Source organism: Camelus bactrianus, chromosome 3, assembly GCF_048773025.1.
Source record: "Camelus bactrianus isolate YW-2024 breed Bactrian camel chromosome 3, ASM4877302v1, whole genome shotgun sequence".
In the NCBI taxonomy this organism is placed as follows: domain Eukaryota; kingdom Metazoa; phylum Chordata; class Mammalia; order Artiodactyla; family Camelidae; genus Camelus; species Camelus bactrianus.
In genome coordinates this window covers 45,557,562-45,576,723 of record NC_133541.1, presented here as the reverse complement: position 1 = coordinate 45,576,723, position 19,162 = coordinate 45,557,562, and the positions used below count along the sequence as shown (strand labels likewise).

The window sequence follows — 19,162 nt, the reverse complement described above, 5'->3', positions numbered from 1 at the left end:
AGCACACGTCCCACGGTGCAGGGTAAGACATTTTTGCGGGCCCAGCATGGAGAAGAGGGACCTTTGTAAAGTTTTCTTTGGGGACAAGGTCTGGAATTTTAAAACGTATCACAATTCCTCTGCCTTTATTTACACAAATAGATGAGCAGATAAAGTGAAAGGAAACAACTGTAATTCAATATCAGCATTATTCAGTATTTTCACTTCCTTTTCACCGACCTTTTAGGGAAGTAAGGCAAGACAATTCAATGAAGCATAACTCTAAACCTATGCGTAGGACAGCTCACAGGGTAACATTTAAATATACATCCATTGTATCATTTGAGCAATCACTGATAGTCCTTTTGAGTACAAGAATAGCTTGAGAATTTCCAGAGACAAAAGTAATCTCATTTTTGACTTATGACAATGATTCTGCTTGGCACAACCATCTGAGGTAAGTCTAGTCAAACCGTTGAGGAGAATAAAACGTTGAGGAATGCAATCTAACAGGTAAATGTCTTATAGGGGTCGTAAAATCAAAACTTTTGGGGTTATCTTTTAGCTATAAACAGAAATCTTCTGTACCTTACTACTTATCTACAGGCTAATAGCTAACTTTAAGATGAGCCTTAATCAGGAGTAAACAGTTAGTCAAACAAAGTTACCTTTTGTAAACTCTGGAGAGCACCGTCCAATAGAAACACAATGTGGGCCACGTATGTAATTTAAAATTTTCCAGTAATCACATTAAAAAAGTTAAGAAAATAGGTAAAATTAATTTTCATAAAATATTTTATTTAAACCAGTGTATCAATAATAGTATCCTTTCAGCGTACATCAATATAAAGTTACTGAGATTTATTTTTTGTTGTATGTCTTCAAAATCAGCACATCTCACTTCAATTCTTCAGCAGCACTGGCCACAATTCAGGTGCTCAGGAGGTACACGTGGCTGCTGTACTGCACCGGTCTGGGGCCTGGAACACAGACCGTCCTTAGAAGGGCTTGGAGACAATGCTCTAGTTTAACACTGAAGAGGTGAGTAGCAATCTTGTTGCCTTATTTATAAGTTTTGGGTAAAATTTTTTAAAAAGGGCGGCCTGTAATCACTGAGATTGGACTTCTTGAAAATCCTAGTAATGAGGGCTTGGAGGTACATTTATTTTTCTTTAGGAAAAACAAATGATGTGTCATTTTTTGCCTGGTCTGCAGCAATTCATGACTGTTACAGTAGTGATCTAGAACCTAAAATGTGAGTGATGGCCATCACAGACTTTATCATTCTAGCAAGTAGCAGATCAGAGTTCTTGAGACCAACACAATTCACCCCTTTCCCTGTCATTCACTGCCCAACATTTCTAAATTGGACCAGTGTTAAGTTAGTGGGTGGGGCAAGGAAGGTCTGTGCTCTCTGGGCATCGCAGTAGAGGAAGAACTTAGAAAATGAGAATTAAATTGATAGGAATGATCAAAATATTATAAACCACTTATTGTGGAAAAATTTTAAACATACACTAATAATAGAGACAACAGTATAGTGAACCCTCTCATACCCAGCATGCAACCTCAATGATTAGCATTTATCTGTGGAAATTCTTAATGCTCGAGATCTGAGAATCTTTTATTTATTCAGAAGACATATTTTGTTGCACAAATATTATAGGAATAGTAGTAAAAATTTAAATAAAGTAAAAAAGAAAAATCAGCAACATGCTGACATCTGCCAGGGTATTCTCTTATCTTGTATGGAGGGCTGTTATTGTAGGCAGTAAAGAAAAGCAAGCATTTGGGGAGCTGCACGTTGCTGGGAAGAGCCAGCTCATGCCTCCTCTGACCGGCAAAGTCACTGCAGGGCCGGGCACTGTTCAGTCTCACAATATGCGGCTCAGTGCAGCGCAAGTCCTCCCCTGCTTATAGCTCCAAACAAGCTGATTCAATTTCCTGAATTACAGAGCAATGGTCTTTTAATAATTTCATTTCCTTTGCAATGAAGTTTGGAGAAGAGTTTAAGAGTCATTTTGGTAATAGGATCTTGTTTTCTTAAAAAAGAAAAAGTGAAGTGAATTTTTCTGCTTTAGGAAGGATCCGGGCTCTCTAGGTGACAGAACCGTGTTTGCAGGTGGCAGGAGTCTCTGCTGTAAGTCGTTCTACTCTTGTTTATATCATAAGGGAACCTTAATTGTGAGCAAACTAGGAAGAGAAGCTCTAAGACAACCGCTAGAATTTCTCATGCTAAAAATCCTCCAGGAGGACCTGCGTAGAGTAAGAGCTCCTGAGGAATATCAGCATCGGTCACCTCTGTGGTTTTTAATCCCAGAAGATTAACGTGTATCTTCCGGCAGCTGTGCAGGTCCTTCCTAACACCGATGTTTTCTAAAGCAGGATGAGGAGTTCTGGAGTCAGGCCCAGGTCTGAATCTCAGCTCCATCCTCAGCTATGTGACCTTGGGCCTTGGTTTCCATACCTGTAAAATGGGAGTCTGCCTACCTCCCTCAGTTTATGGGGAATTAAAGGAGATGATTTCAGTACCTTGTCTGCTCCCTAGAATAATTCCTGCCATACAGGGGTATTCAATACCCCTGAGTAGTCATCCATCCTCCTTTCCTTTCCTTCCTTCTCACACTGCCTCAAAGTGCAGTTACTTATACACAGCCAGGGAAACAAATGCACTCCTGATTCAGCATTTCCTTAAAATTAGTTCTGTCTCCTAATAAAGCAAGAAAAAAAGCACAGATACTTCATCTCCACTATTAGCATAAAATAGAATACATAATTTGGTAGGAATATTAAGTAGGAGAGACAAGGCACTCACTTGCAAGAATATGTATGCTTTATCTGAGGTAATATTTTAAGAGCAAGCATGGTTACCTGAGTGAAGGATGTCCACCATCCATCAGTACCAAGAACATATAAATGGGAAACAGACTATGTCTCCTGCCATCTCTGGAGGAGCACATGCAAGCTCCCTCCCTCCTCTGTGACTGACCCTGGGCAGTGGAGCCAGGCATCTCCTTTCTACACTGAGTAACAGGCATCAGGGCAGAGGGCATCCACCCACTGGCAGGTACTGACAATCAGGCTTCTAACAGGCTCACCAGCCCGCTTTAAAAGTAGACTTTGAAATCTTTCCTTCCATAGCTCATCAGTAAACTCCTACCCAGCACAGCACACACTTTGTTTTCTACAAGTGAGGGTGGGGCGTTCGTGGGTGGAAAAAGACTACCTTTGACCACAAACAGGAAGGAGGGAGAGAGTGCAGGTTGGTGCTGGTAGTCAGGGAGATGCAGACAAAGTACAGTGGTAGGAATCTTCCCTTGATTGGAAGAGGTCTACTGGAAACCTTGAGCAAAGTTTCAGTTTGTGAGGATGGAAGAATAAATTTAAGGGGTGGGAGGAGGTCTGGAGAAAAATGGTACCCTAGGTAGAAGTTTGTATTAGGATGAAAGATGAGTGGAAGCAGATGGGGGAACTACCATTTGGGTCCAGTAATAGGTACATGTAACAGTTTTGAAGCAGAGGACGAACACAAGGACAATTAGAAGGGCCTTATGATCTACAAGGTGAGATAAAGGAACAGACAATTAACAAGGCAGATCATTAGGGCCCTAAGAGAGACAAAAGGAAGGGCTGTAGGAGCACGAAAAAAGAAAAATGCTTCCAGTTGGTTGGGATTCAAGGCTAAGAAGGTCTGGTGTTGTAAATATTCAAGAAGCAGGTTGGAAATCAATCCCATTTCCTTCCTTTGTCCCTTAAATCAGGCCAAATTTAAGGCTGTTCGAAAAGGCTCAAGTGTAAGACAAATCAGCTGTGGGGTGGCAGATCAGGGGAGCTGAAGCAGAACTTAGTCCATCTGTAGGGACCCTCAGGAGGGGAAATCTCACATTCTCTCTTACAACACATTACAGCAGGCACTGGGCCTAGGATTCTGTTTGAAGAGCTCTGGGATACCGTGCTTTGTAACACACCTTCTGTCAGCCAACTCTTTTTCATGTTTAACCAAGACTCTTCATGTGTGTCACATGTAAGATCTACTTCCTTATGGCTCGGGGCATAGTCACACTTAACTATCTTGACTTTCTCAGTACTCCTTTCTGCCTGGAATCCTTGGTTGTATTTCTTCTTCACTGATGGAAAAAAAACAAAGCTAAGCAATTACTCTCAACGCAGAAGAGGAGGACATAATTCTAGCTTAACAATATAATTGCCTTTGAATCCACAATGTCTATGACCTCTAAGGAAATTTTCCCACAATGAAGTCGCCTTATAAAAAGAAATAATCCTAGTTAAAATGCTCTCATTCTTTCAACCCTACGATTAGCTGCTGGATTTTGAAACTGTTTGGGAACCTTGAAGGGATCCTGAAAGAGCGCCTAAAGTTTGCTGGGAAAGCGTTATTCCCAGGCAGTTCCTTTCCATGGTTATTAAAGAGATGAGCTGGAAAAGTGAAAGGTATGTCTGATAATGACTCTCCACGTTTACTTAGATAATATTTAACAAACTAAACAGCTAACATGTTACACCTATTTGCTATGAAGAATATAGAAAACTACAGATAACACCAGAGATGGCAAACTTTTAAACTATTAAAGGTAAGGGGCCAGTTCTAACACTTTGATAGAGGCCATCAAAACAGAATGGAAACGACTGTGTGTAAGATATTCTGTTGCTAACACCTGGTGTCAGAAGACTGCAGGTTTACATTTGACCCTTCCTGTTACTGTTTTCCCAGTGAGTAGTGCACTTTCTACAGTTCTGCTTGTTAAGATCTGAAACGGTTCTCGCCCAGACCTGGGCTTTGCAGGGTGGCAGGAGGTGACAGAGGGAAGGCCTGGAGATGTTCTTTTGTTGATACCAGTGACCATGACCAATTATGTCAACAGTATGTGATCTTTCAGCCCCAGCCTATCTAGAGCTTGGGGACTAAGACTAGCAGGCACTGACTCTGTCACGAGCCATCTTGCTATCTTCTCAAAATCTCCAAATACGTACTACGGAGGCTGAGGGGCCTTGAGACAACAAAGTCTGCATGATATACCGTGCCTGCTCTGAGTTCCTTAACTTCTGATCAAACTCAGCATTTCTTTATACCATAAAAATTCTTTCTCTTCATCATAACACAGTTGTAACAATGATCTGTTTCTGTAGAACAGGATTGTTATTCCAAAGTATTAATTTTAAATGAGTATTTGAATTGTGTAAATCGGGTGTTTATTTTAGAGCAAACATTTGTAAAAAAAAAAAAAAAAATTAAAACCAAACAAGCAGTACACTGAAGGAGTGAATAAAATGGCTATATTAAAAGCTGCTCCCGTATCTGCCAGTGCAGCGAAGGGTGTGAGGGTCGGTGCAAAGGAATTCTCCTTGGCCAATGGGGCCAGATTCACTATGGCTGTGACGGCAGGGAAACAGGAAATGACATGATATCCAGAGTATTGGATAGGAAGGAAAAAGAAGGAATTAAAGACAGCTTCATGGCATAAGATGAACAGTAATATAAAGCACTGCTGAATCCAGAATTTTACTAAAAATGAGAACTGTTTTTAACATCACAAGGCAATAACTCCGAGTTGTGGGGAATCTGGCTTTCTCCACATTCAACCCAGCCCTTCTGTCTAAGTCAAGAGTAGTCTGGCTGCCTGCCAAGCTGAGAAGCTCTAGAAAAGAGGAGGTACGTAGCAGCATAATAGCAGGGGTGGCTCCTGCTGGACTGGCAAGTTCCTTCGGGTCCACTGGGATCAGTATTTTGGCTGTGACCTTGACAGCTGGAAGAGGAGAGGTGACGGGGGAGGGTCCTGAGGGTGTGGTCCTGTGAGTGGAGCACAGAAGAGGTGAATGATGAAGCTTCATCGAAAGAGGTGCCTTAGCGTTGATGCCCGGAAGCCTCACCAACTATAAGAGCTAGTGGGAGGTCAGATGGTACCTTTCTATATTTGGACCCTGTGTCTCTTTAAAAACTGTTTTCTGATTTCTATAACATACTCCATGTAAAAATAAGGAAAAGCTCCATAAAAAGTGCAGAAAAATATTTAATAATCACTCATTAACTTACCACCCAAAGATAACTTTTGGTAACATTTTGATGTGCTTTTTCTCTAAATGTATTTTTGAAAATAAAAGTTTGCATCCTATGATGTAAAATATTTTATAACTTGATTTTTTTTTTCATTTTGTAGAATAGTTTTGTTAAACAGTCCAGATGTTAAGAAGCAGCTTATTGAAACCCTTTCCCCATGCCTAAAACCAAGTTCCCTCTTATGTTTAGAGGATGGACAGATCACTTTTGGTTTGGAAGATCTGGAAGACTTCATACATGAGTGGCCATCTGAATAAAGGCCTTTACGCATAGTAGGATTTTGGAGCAGCACAGACAAGGAAGGTGTACATTTTAGGTGGAAGAAGTAGAATGAATAAATTTGTGAAGGAGGAAAGACCCAAGGGGAACACACAGAATTGGCTGGCACGCTGGGTGTTCTGGGAAGTAAGGAGGGGATCTGTTTGCTAAGCTCAGGGCTGGGACAGAGAGAGGAATACGAAGAAGCAGGAAGTAGAACAAAGGAAGCTGAGGGCCTTTGGGAGCTGGCAACTAGATTGTCAGAGGTCACTCTGGAGGGCGGGTCACTGTCCAGTTTAGCTAGTGGAGGCAAAAGCCAGGAAACAGAGGGGTGCAAAAATTGTTTCTTGTACCAAGAGAGTCAGCTGTGAAAGGAAGAACAACTAAGTAGGAGCACTGAGAAGATCAGGGTCAGTGCTAAGTTGCTTCCCTGAGATGGCAGACCAGCAAGTCTCAGTATTACAGCCATCTCCTCTGAGACAGGAGGAAAGAAGATAAAGACTGAAGTATAGAAAGAGAAAGAAAGATGCAGGTACTGACTTTCAGTGATCTTAATGTTCTTAGTAAAGAGGAGAGATCACCTGCTGAGAGGGGGAGGGGTGGGAGGGTGGGGAACCGGGGGAACCCAGTAAGGGAAGGAGGGCAGGACTGCAGAGGAACACTGAGAGTCCAGTGCAGGTTCGACAGGGTGACTGCAGTGGGGCAGGTAAACGGAGTCCCACCATCTTCCCCGGAACACTGAATCCCAAGGGCACTGTCTCTCAATGAGATGGCAGAGGACTGGGGCTGGGCACCAGCTAAAGGTCATGCCGAAAACAGGGTATTTATGAGAACAAGTCAGTGGCTGATCATTGTAAATGCATCGGCTAGGGAATGGAAGGAGACCCAGAGCAACCTAACAGCCTGGGTAAGGTGGAATGGACGATGCAGTAACTGGAAAGGCTAGTGTATACCATGCAGGTACCCTGGAGGGCATTTTCCTGGGGGGAAGGGTTGGGGGAGGGGGTGGTGATCTAAATTACACCGAAGTCTTCCAGTGCATGTGTGTAAGGTACTAGGAAATCCAGAAACACAAAGTTTGGAGAACAAATCAGTTGGTTGCAATAGGCACAGAAAGCCTGATTTTGATAATTTTGTTCTTCTAATTTCTGAATCAAACAGAATGAAAAACACACTGGAAAACCCATCAGCCCTAGAAATAATCTGACTGCTGACTCTTCAACGAGAGTGGAGGCTGAGGGACTGTAACTCAGGAAGGGTTGGCTGGCAGCCACCTGGCAGTCAATTCACTGTACACGGAAAGGAATGGCTCAGGTTAATGAAGCAGCTTAAATTACTTAAAGGCATTTAGGTTACAAACAATGCAGTAGGTGGGATATGCCAGTCACAGAAAAAAGGGTGCCTTCCACAGAAAATGTATGATGAAAGTGTGTAAAGTACATCAAAACATAGGCAGACCATTTATATCAGGAAGGAGTTCACCTTTCTTTCCCAACCTCCTATAAAACACTTACGGCACATGTCAAAACTAGCAGCTATAAATGCTCAAATGCATAAACAAAGCTTTGAATTTTCATTATGCAATGTATTGGAATGTTAATAAGCAAGAAAATGCAGTAGGTTTTTTTTTTAACTTATAGAATTAAGAGTTAATCACTTGTACACTACACTTAATAAGGTACGATGATGTGAGAAGATGCAAGACTTTAAAAGTTAAAAGTTGTTACCAAACCTCTTCCTCTAAAATCTAGCTGTCATTAACATTTTATACTAGGTATTAAAGGGGAGGGGGCAGCTACAAAATTAAAAGGAGGAAAAAAAAAACAATACCTCTGGATTCATTATCCCTTCTTTCTTAAAGCAGCTGTAAAACATGTCCGTGGAAAATACTTCACTCCAAAGGTATCCATAATATTGGCCATCATATCCGCCTGCCAAATGCCCAAAAGTAGCCGGCATATTTGTGCCTTTAAAGAAAGATACATTTTAATTACAGTGATGGCAAATAAATACCAGATTATCAGCTAGCCAGCTTCCCCATGGTGGGGCCAGCCGTGGGAGGAGCGTCAGGATCACTTCTAGTACTCCCGGGATTTACGCATGCCGTTGGCTGACAAGTTTAGAAACTTCTCTCCTGTGGCGGCTCCACCTAGGAGCTGGTTTCGGCCCTCAGCTCTGGAATGCCTAACAGTAGTTTCAGAGGCTTTGTCCACACCCATCACACAGCTCAGTCCTGTCTTATCCCTTAGACACACGTGTGTCTTACAAATACTCTAATATTAAGCCTACTTATTGTCACACCTATTTATATCCAAAATACATCAGAATGGCTCTTATTTTGGGTTCATAATTACTGGAAAAAAAAACTCTTTCAGTGGAAAGCTAAAAAGGTTTTTACCAAGTCAATCTACCTCTAGGGCTATTTTAAAAAAGGATTTCATCAAGTGGCCTGAGGCACAAAGCTGCTGTTCGGCCAACTAGAAACAAATCACAAAAGAAGCCTGGGTGGACTCAACTGACTATTCTGACCTTTATTATCTCTATAAATGTGACTGATTCAATGAAGTAACAATTTCTTTGGTGGAAAAAAAGTCACCTTTCCGTTCCGACTACATGTTTGCATAAAATCTGTAAATATAAATGTAAATGCATTATGGGTGAGCATACACCCACCCACTCTCATGAATCTCATAAATAATACTAGGTTAGAAGCTGCTAGTCAAACTGCCTTAAGTGACCTCAGGAACAGAATCAGAAGCAAGGTATAAGTCCGTGCCTCTCTAAAGCTGCCCCTTCCGCCAGAGTCTCACTGAAATACTAGGGAAGTCACGGTGCATACAGGGAGGGTGGGGCCAGGCCGGGGCTGCCAAACGTGAACGGCTTTCTCTGCTCTGGGGTGGAGGCCAATTGCTCACGCCTGATTACACTAAAATGCTGCAAAGCTGGAGCCGCCTTTCCTTCAAGCCCTTTTGGACAGGATAACTCACGAGGACATGGTATGCCTATTTGAAAGTCATGGCCTGATTATAGAAATCAGCCCAATAAACTGTACCTTCTCTGGCAGTGTTAGGAGTCAACCCTGTGTAGACTTCACAGGAAAATGGAACTTACAATGATAGGATTTACATACCTGGAGTAGCTGCAACACCTAAGATTTCTGTGCAATATTTGGCATATTCGTTTGCAGCATCCAGCGATGTGATGGTATGGAGAGACTGATCAACTTTGCTCAAAACAATCTGGCGTAAGGTCAGGAGACCTAATAACATAAGAATGTTTGGGCATGTTTTGAAGAGAGAACAAATGTGTTCTAATATCATGGACCACAGATTCATCAACTGATTCCTGTAGTACTCATTCCAAAATCAGAGCGCGGCATCTCATTCTATTTAAAATTTAAAAGGAAATGGTTTTTTTTTCTTAGACATAACTCCAGAGTTCAGTATTTAAATATATTTAGCGGTCCTCCTTCCTCATGCTAACACTCTAAGGGCACTACCGTTACAAAAGGGGAAATAAGTTCTACAGAAGCAGAGGCTATCGATTCTCCATGAAGAAGTTCTCATTTATATTCCTCTTATAAAATTATAAGTCATACCTGTGTTGACCAGTCTAGAAGCAACAAGTTTTTCAAGAAGATCATCCGTAATAGGGCTTCCATCTTTATAATGTTTTGACAGTCTTCGGAGGGAATCGATGTCCCACACCCAATTTTCAAGCATTTGTGATGGCACCTCTACAAAGTCAGTTTCCACATTTGTTCCACTAAATCTTGCAAAATCCGTCTAGAAAGTAAACATAAAGGTCTTTTGTAAAAAGCACTGAATGAAAACTACATATATGATGAATTATAATTAAGGCTCACCAAAACTTAAGTCAGAATCAGGGTCAACTACCTCTTCGAATGAAGGGTTAGGATAACCTCAAATTTAAATGAAAATAAGACAGAGCAACCAAGCAGCCTGAAAAATAATCTCCGAATACTCTATATTAAAGTAATATTTAATTCTTCTGAATCACAAACTTGGAATAATCATCAGGAAATCATATATGAAAAAAAATCAGTGTAAGTTAAAAGAAGACTTAGGTTTTGAAAGTGAAAATATTTTAGAAGAATTTCCCAGGGAAGGAGGGGATAGTTCAGTGGCAGACTGTCATGCATGAGGTCCTGGGTTCAATCCCAGGTACTGCCGTTAAAATAAATAAGTAAATAAATAAACCTAATTACCTACTGCCCCCCCCCATTTTTCCATTAAAAATGAAGAAACCCATAATCTGAGACAATCTCTCCCTAGCTCCCCTTTCTATTTGCATACTTCTGTTTATTCAATACATGCCTTTCTGGGGCATTCATCACTCTATTACTTAATCACTCAAGTTTTCATCAAAATCAATTAAAGAGTTACATTACAGACAGATACCCTTTTCATGTGTGTGATGCTTTGTGTTCTAAACTTTAAATAAGTGTTTCTAAGACAACCGTGCTGTAGAAAGCCTGAGTTGTACCTCTCGGATTGGGTAGAAGATGTTACCTTAAAACAAAAAGCCACCTCAGTGGGAGTTAGTGCTGTATATTAGTTGGCAAATAACGTGAGTTAAATGCAGCTATAAGAAAACAGAAACAAAGGATATACTCAAGAGTTAAAGCACCCCTCGTAAAAATAAAGGATTTATTCTGAGGGTGTGGGCTAAGAGTGAAAAAAGTTTTTTGTTTTTTTTTTTAAAAGGAAATTTTAGTAAGTTGCTGAGTCAATGTCAAAAAAGCTCTTGAGCAAAAAGATGAGAATTCACTAAACAGGCTGGTGTTTTTCAACCTTCACCCTGTCCAGAGAACTCATGTAAAACTGCCACTGGCAGGGGAGATTTAACTTTTATCCAACTGGATCATCTGCAGAATGGTTATTATTCTGTTATCTTTCCTGACCCTCTGTCCTGTTTCCCTCTTTAGATGCTTCACATCCTTGTCTCCCTGACTTCATCATCCCTGGGGCTTTAAAGGGAAGGAAGGGAAAGGAAGAGGGGCTGAACCACTGGAGAAGGTAGCAGATGGGATGTCGAATCAGCAGCAAATAACCACTCTGCTTTTGGCCCAAGGCAGAGGCACAGATGTCAATGCCATCTCACACTCTGCCTTCCTGTCTTTATGCAGAAAAATGTTTTGCTTGACTTCCCATTATGATTGTACCAGTTCTCGATGTGAAGAGCTGCAAATACTGAAGGACCAAGGGAAACTAAATTCACTAGGTACTGGAATTAGGTAACCTCCCAAAAGACTCTTATAGAGAAAGCTTCAAGGGTTCCAGAAAACTGAATATTGTGACTCTTTCTGGTATATTATCTTCTAAAAATAACTACATTGTACATTACAGATAAAATAATTTTACACAGTAATTATAATAGCCAACATCTATTGAGACTGTTTACTATGTCAGGCATTTTGCTAGGCTCTTGACATGGATGATCTGATTTAAATCCCAAAACAATTGTATGAAGCACTGTAATCTCCATGTATGAGATAAGGAAATTGAGGCATATGGAGATTAGTGGTAGACCTAGGGCTTGAAACCAGGTAATCTGACTCCAGAACCCCAATTTTAACCACAAATGCTATATAATGCTTCTCTATTTTACAGAAAAATGGGGAAAAGAAGGTTAAATTACAATGTTACAAAATGATGAGATCTTCTTGTAAGGGATCTAAAGCCATTATCAGACTTGCCTTTATGTGAAGAGTAAAAACCAGGCTTCAGTGTGCTTCCTTAGAAATCTGATTCCCTTTATATACTTGAAGCATTTTCAAAGATCAGACATGAGATTGAGGTGTAAAGGCCAGCCTTGGTAGCCATCGATCCTGGATTTGGAATTCTGTAATACTAATGGCATAATTTTCTAAAGATTACAGTTTTAAAATAAGTACTAACAGAGCAGATGAAGGCAGAATCACACCATCAGCTATTTTGACAAAAATATAAATTTTGATACCCTGCGTGTGTGAACATTTTTTGGTTAGTATTTGCTGTTGAGGGGGGAAATCAACCCCAAATAACAGCAAAATGTGTGTGTATTTGGTGGTGGTGGTGGTGTTTCAGAACCTAGAAAAAAAACACGAACAAATAACCCATGAGTTAAAATTAACTGAGAATTAACACAGTTATGTCATGCAGAGTAGAGAAGAGAGGGCTTATTCTAGCCAAAGCCACCCTGTAGCGGGGGAGAGAGCACAGCAAATGAATGAACAGATCAACAATGTCTTCTGAAGAACAAAAGGAAATGTTTGCAAGGAGTAAAAGCTAAAAATAACTCTATTGCTTACTAATTTCCCGAAAGTCAGTCACGCTGTTTCTCTGGGTGCCCTCTGGGCAACATCATTTAAATATTTTTCAAATGAGGGGAACAAAGAACTTACAAAATCCAAAAGCTCAATTTCCAGCAAATAACTGAATTTGAAAGGGAAAGGAATCCACAGTCGGCCACTGTGTGTATGTCCACAGAGAAACTCTGGGCAAGTCTTAGGATCCAGCAGCCTGACGGGGCCTGACACACGGAACAGCGTGGCTACTGAACTGCATTACTCATTGTTGACCAGCCAGCAAGTACCACTTCCCAGTATCGAACTGCAGGTTCCAAAGAAGCCAAGAAGCACTTGATGCAGTTTTCAACACGAATAATTCGACAATTCTGAATATAGTATCGTATGGGCATTATTGCTGCAGGAAATATTCTAACAATAAAAACCCAGAAAACAATGTAAATTTAAGATTCCTGTTTGGTTAGAAGTTCTTGAGAGGACAGTGTCTAAAACTATGAGATTTTTCTATATTATCTTTTTAAACAATCGAATACCTAAAATACACTCCGTTATAGATGCCACAGAGATTAGCTTCTCAGTTCATACAACACAGTGAGAGCTGGAGCAAAATTATATAAACTAAAGTTCTAAAAGTCTTGTGAGCTTTTGTTGTATTGAGAGACCAAATCCCATGGGTTGTTGTTCTAATTAAGAGACTGGCTGCTCTCAGTATTTACAACTGAAGTGTTATTTTCATGATAGCAAACCTCAACTCAAAGAAAAGGCAGTTGCTGAAATCAGGAAATGCATTGTGTTTAAAGAAGAACAGGGCTCGGGAGAGCTGACCTTGCCTGTCTAAGACGATCCCCTATTGATTTCTTAGCAGTCATTCCATGTCCTGACCTGTCTGATCTCCCCCTAAATCCAGAGATGATGAAGATTAAGTAACAAGCATTAAAAAAAAAGAAAAAGAAAAAGAAAAGAAAAGTACCACTGTCTCCTAGGCTTTGCCATAAACAGAGGGTTAAAGGTCATACTTTTCACTTCACATATACCTAGCAATCACTGGAAATAGTAACAGTAATAAAGAGAACCTGAATAACACTTCACTGCCTTTCACAACAGCCCTATAGTCCAACAGGTCAGGATCCACCACCACCATTTAAAAGGCATGTGAGACCACACATTATCTGCAGAAGCCTTGAGTACTACACCTTAAATTTACAGGCTTACCCCCCAAACTGGCTATACCTTCCTGACTATTATTTCTTACATATAAGTTACCTTTTTTAGATGAAAACAAATAAAAGTACTATTCAAACTCAAGTGCTAAGAATAACCTTATATATATATATATACCTTATTAACAACTGTACCTCCAAAATACAGCACATGCCCAGAAAGCTGTAGACAGTCAATTAATCTTTGTGAAATAAATGAAGCTGTGAGGAAAATGTTTCTGTATGAAAACCCAACCCTGAATAACTTGAAGAGATTTTCTCTTTTTATCATACTTGACCCAACCTCTTAGCTTCCAACCTAACATCACCTCTCTACTCTGTCTTCTTTTAATACTTAATATTTAATTTGTATGACTTTACTTAATAATATTGTTTTTAATTTTTTGTTATATTTCACATCCTCAAACTTTAAACATTCAAGATACTATCTCTTTTTCTTTTGAACCCAATGCTACCATTTCTAGTATATTATGTCAGACAATAGATAATCAATAACTCTGTTTCTAAGGAATTAACAAAACATTTCTCTTTTAAAAATATCTTTCTAATTATATTAAAAAAAACCCACATGGAAAATACAAAACAGAAATAGACTCACAGACATAGAATACAAACTTGTGGTTGCCAAGGGGGCAGGGGCTGGGAAGAGATAGACTGGGATTTCAAAATTGTAGAATACGTAAACAAGATTACACGGTATAGCACAGGGAAATACATACAAGATCTTATGGTAGCTCACAGAGAAAAAAATGTGACAATGAATATATATATGTTCATGTGTAACTGAAAAATTGTGCTCTACACTGGAATTTGACACAACATTGTAAAATGATTATAAATCAATAAAAAATGTTAAAAAAAAAAAAAAAAAAGAAAAACAAAAACCCACATGGACAAAATGCAGTAAGAAAATGAAAAGAATAAGTCCCCAAACAGAAATAAACAGTGCGTAGGTCATCACATTTGGTTTATGACTCCAGCATTTATTCTCGGTATATGTGTGTATGCGCTTGTGCATGTATAAACAAACAAACACAAGAATATTAAAATAAAAAAAATGAGACCTTGAAAGAAATTAATTCCGACCCTGACACTGGAAACTAAAACAGTGTGCGGGGTTGAGGGCAGGGAGCAGAGGCTACAAGGCTGTTGATAGGTGTTTGCTGTACTTCAGGACTGAAACCTAAAAGGTCACGTTACACAGAGGGACACCTGGAACTAGATAAACTCATCCATTCCACACAAGGTTACAGGAGATTGACTTAGAGGGAAGGTCATTTAAGAAACTTACGGGAAAGAAGTCCACCCCAACAGAATACAGACTTGGGTCAGAGCACCTGACGTAATGCCGTCTCCAGTGCACGGACTGGGGGCTTAACGAATGGTTACAGGCAATAAAGTAGAGTGGTGAGGAGCAGGGTGGTCAGATCTTGGGGGGACACTTCACCTTTCTAAGTCTCAGTTTTTTCCACTAGGAAAAAGGGAGCAATAATAGTATAATAGCATAGTAATAGAAGCAGACTGACAAGCCCACTTCAGAAATATTGTAAGGATAAAATTAATGAATATAAGGCACTGACTGTAATGCCTGGCACATGGTCAGTGCTCAGTGACTCTTGGCCACTGTCATACTTCTCAGCCTCCCCAGTTTGGCTGACCAGGGGTGGTCTTAGCTGGTCTGACCAAGCCTGTCCTCAGCTTCCTCCAAGTATCTATTCCTTGGTGTTAATACTGAAGATAAATATGCCCACATTTCTCTTCAACTAAACTGCTCATTCTGCTCCAGCTCCAGAAATCAAACTTCAAAGCAGGCAGTGGTCATTAAAACAAAACAAAAATACCAACGTGGTTTCCAATTACCTTCCACAGATCTCCACCCTAAACCCACTGAGGGTGAGCATCTGTGAACTCTTTGAAACCAGAAGTGACAGTGCTCTTCCTCCAGGCTATCCCTTCCCCACCTTAAATTCTGACCTGTGCGCTACTTATTGATCTCGAAGGGCTGAATTATATATAAGCATAGTTACAAGAACACTTCAAATATGCATGGCACTTTATGCTTCCCCAACTACATTTTCACACATTAGTTAATCTCCCCAGCACTCCAGGGAAGTAGGTCTCAGAATTGTTGTTGTCCCCACTTTATGAATAAGAAAAAGAGCTGGTTCAAGGAGGTCAAAAAACTTGCCCAAAGTCACACAGCCAGGCTCACAAGTACATGGGTGATTTCTAATCCAGGGTTCTTGTTATAACCCTAGGGTGCCTTCCTGACTGATATAGGCTACGTTTATTTAAAACAGTATCTAATTCAAAATAGTTAAAGCAGACAAGATGATCTATGAGTCTGTAGGCCAGATTAGATTATTTGAAATCTGAAGTTTTTTCACCCTTCTATCCCTTTCACTTCAATAAGGCATTATGGTGATTCTCACGTGTTGCTTTAAAATAATGATCTCTAACAGTCCAAATGAGTCCAAAACTCATTCCTGCTTTTAATGCACAACCAACACAGACATCTCATGGAGGCTGTTAAGAAGCATTAGTCTTGTCTTCCATGTAAGTTCAAAAGGCCAGTGGTTACTGAGAGCCCAAACCACAATAAAGCCATGAAACAGGAACAGATACTGGAGATGCCATCTCTTGATTGCTATCTTCAAAATTATCTACTCTGAAGTGTAAACACAAAAAAATATGAGTGAAACTCAGCTCCTGAATGATGAGATAGTAGACACCTTGAACCAGTGCATCTACATGTTTGAAAACTGGCTGTTCCCGCTGACACATTTAAATATTACCATGGCAAGCTCCAACGAGCTCTTCTGGTCATCAAACCTGCAAACTGCCATGGTGGAGAACTCAAACACTGGGCTGTCATATCTTAAAATCAATCTACTGAATATATATGGCCAATTTAAAATTCACTATGTATTTTTCAGATAAGTCAGAAGTTTTACTGAACACAGAGACTATTAAACTCCTTATTCACTGCCATCTAGTTTAGGTCAGTACAAAAGGTTTTGTAATTATTATAAAGCTGCAAATATATGGATCTGTGTCTATTACTTTTAAGACAAAAGCAGAGATCACTGGTTTCAAATGTGTTACCTTAAAAGATCTTAAAATGTTACAGGACACTTGAAAGGATTAACAGACAAACAAAAGATTTTTCAAAGATAATCTCATTAAGAGATGACCAGCAAGGGATTGTACTAACACACTATTCACCCGTATGACACATTTTATGTTCATGAAGGAGGTTAGGCTAATTCTAGGAACTGACTATAGTCTACTGTTTAGAGACAGAGAGACATCTTCATCAGTTTTTCAGTATATACAGATTCACATATGTATATATATTCACATTTTCAGTCATCTATATAATTATATACTCATGTATAGTTTATTCATATATGTGTATATATATGAAATATATATTTCATTCATCAGTATATATACTAACAGAAGTATATCAGTATATATACTGATTCATATATATTCATATATAAAGTTCAGTCATTTATATGTTCAGTCATAGATATACTTTTCATATATATAGTTCATTCATATATACATATATAAAGAGCAGTCATGAATTACAGAGCTTTAAGATGCCATAGTACCAGGAAAGTTATTTTCCAGTACTAAAATGGGTATTTCAAAGGATCAAAATTAATATAAGAATAACAGAGCTGCAGAGAGCTGTATCATGAATGCGTGATAAGCATATGACATTACGGTTACAAGAGAGCCATGTTTGAAAATGAGAACATGCATCAAAAGCACTGAAAACCCATTTGAGGATCAGTATTACTTTAATAAATGTGATTAAGACACCAAATTACTTCCTCATGAAATCATTAGCTGATAATTAACATCCAACTAAGGAGGAAACTGCTCTAACTCAGGAGTTCTTAACTTGGAATTCGGTATGGTCTGGGCTTCAGGGGGTAAAAGAGCTCTTTGAAATTCCATGTAAAAAATTTGAGTGTATAAGTGTATGTACATTTTTCTGGAAAGGGTATCCATAGCTTAAATCAGATTTTTATAGGTTCTCAGATACACAGAAGTTAATTAAGATCCACTGTTCTAAAAGCAGACTATTTGTTTATCTATGTATAAACACATAACTAGATCTTGAATAACCTAAGTAATATTCTTTAAGTCTGAAATTAAGAAAAGTATTTGACTTTTCTAAATTATTCATAAACATACTTTAGAAAAATGAAAACTAAACTTATCCTAATTAAAGGAAATGTCATCCATAGAATGGACATTGATGGAAAATAAGTCATTTCAGGAAACCAATTGCTGTAAAAATAGAATTTTAAAAATTATCTAAGAAAGAAAATTTAGGTTATTTTGAAAGATTTATTTACTTTGGATTAAGCAGAGGGTAGAAATGGCTATATCAGTATACCAGGATTTATTTGTCTGAATAGATTCATATCTTATTCCCCTCGGTTTTTAAAAACAAAACATGGAAGCATCAGGATGTAAAGACAAAATGTTGAAAGAACTAAATAGCTTTTAAACAAAAATGATAGTAGTATTTTAGAAATGAGTGTGTGCATTTTTGGTTGTTTCAATGATTAGGGGCTACTCTGGGAGTGGGATGCTGGATGTCCAGGACTGAACTGCACACGTCAGGACAAAAAATTATCCCATATTCTGCTTGTCATTCATATGTCCTACTGGACATGCATATAAATGAACAATCTTTAATTAAGTAAGCCTAGAAACTAATTCCATTGCACATATTTTTACAAAGTATTTTTGCACACTTACTGTTTCCAAGACTCTAACTACTAAGATGAATCATGCAAATCAAAGCATGATTTTTTGCGGAAGTTTCCCAGGAGGTGTTCATCACTTTGTAAAATCATGTCACCATTGATGCTACAGACTGAAAATCTGTCTCACACCCAAATTCATCCGTTGAAACCTAACCCCCCATGTGATGGCAGGAGGTGACAATTAGGTTATGAAGGCAGAGTCCTATGAATGGGGTTAGGAACTTACAGAAGAGATCCCAGACAGCTCCTTTCCATTGTGTGAGGACACAGAGAAGGTGCTGTCTCTGAACCAGAAAGCAGGTCCTCACCAGACATCAAATCTGCCGGCACCTTGATCCTGGACTTTAGCCTCCAGAACTGTGAGAAATTTCTGTTGTTTCTAAGTCACTCAATCTATGGTATTCTGTTATAGCAATCCAAACTAAGGCAACTGGTTATACCATTCTTGGACTTCGGTTGACAAAAAAAACCACTTATATATTAGTGTGTAGTTTTTGCTGCAGGATTCACGGTTATTCTCATATAA

At 39.3% G+C, this 19,162-nt stretch overlaps 1 protein-coding gene and 1 long non-coding RNA gene across 9 annotated transcripts in view; one reads left to right on the top strand and one right to left on the bottom strand.

The window, feature by feature from the left end:
• Window positions 1-19,162, bottom strand: part of NLN (neurolysin) — a 90,653-nt gene that overhangs the window by 7,247 nt on the left and 64,244 nt on the right. For all 4 annotated transcript variants that reach the window (XM_074358983.1, XM_074358984.1, XM_045512407.2 and 1 more), the window contains 3 exons: window positions 9,912-10,098; window positions 9,444-9,572; window positions 8,144-8,280 (listed from right to left, as the gene is read on the bottom strand). In XM_074358983.1, coding sequence (XP_074215084.1) covers window positions 8,144-8,280; window positions 9,444-9,572; window positions 9,912-10,098 — 453 coding nt within the window. The remainder of the gene's footprint in view (window positions 1-8,143; window positions 8,281-9,443; window positions 9,573-9,911; window positions 10,099-19,162) is intronic.
• Window positions 1-19,162, top strand: part of LOC123615119 (uncharacterized) — a 51,020-nt gene that overhangs the window by 30,718 nt on the left and 1,140 nt on the right. Inside the window, exons 1-4 of one of the 5 annotated variants that reach the window (XR_012504597.1) lie at window positions 55-1,020; window positions 2,061-2,119; window positions 4,301-4,431; window positions 11,262-17,302. This is a non-coding gene — a long non-coding RNA (uncharacterized LOC123615119). Of the gene's footprint in view, window positions 1-54; window positions 1,021-2,060; window positions 2,120-4,300; window positions 4,432-11,261; window positions 17,303-19,162 lie in introns of those variants that run through there. The other 4 variants (XR_012504595.1, XR_006722680.2, XR_012504594.1 and 1 more) reach the window with 4 other exon arrangements.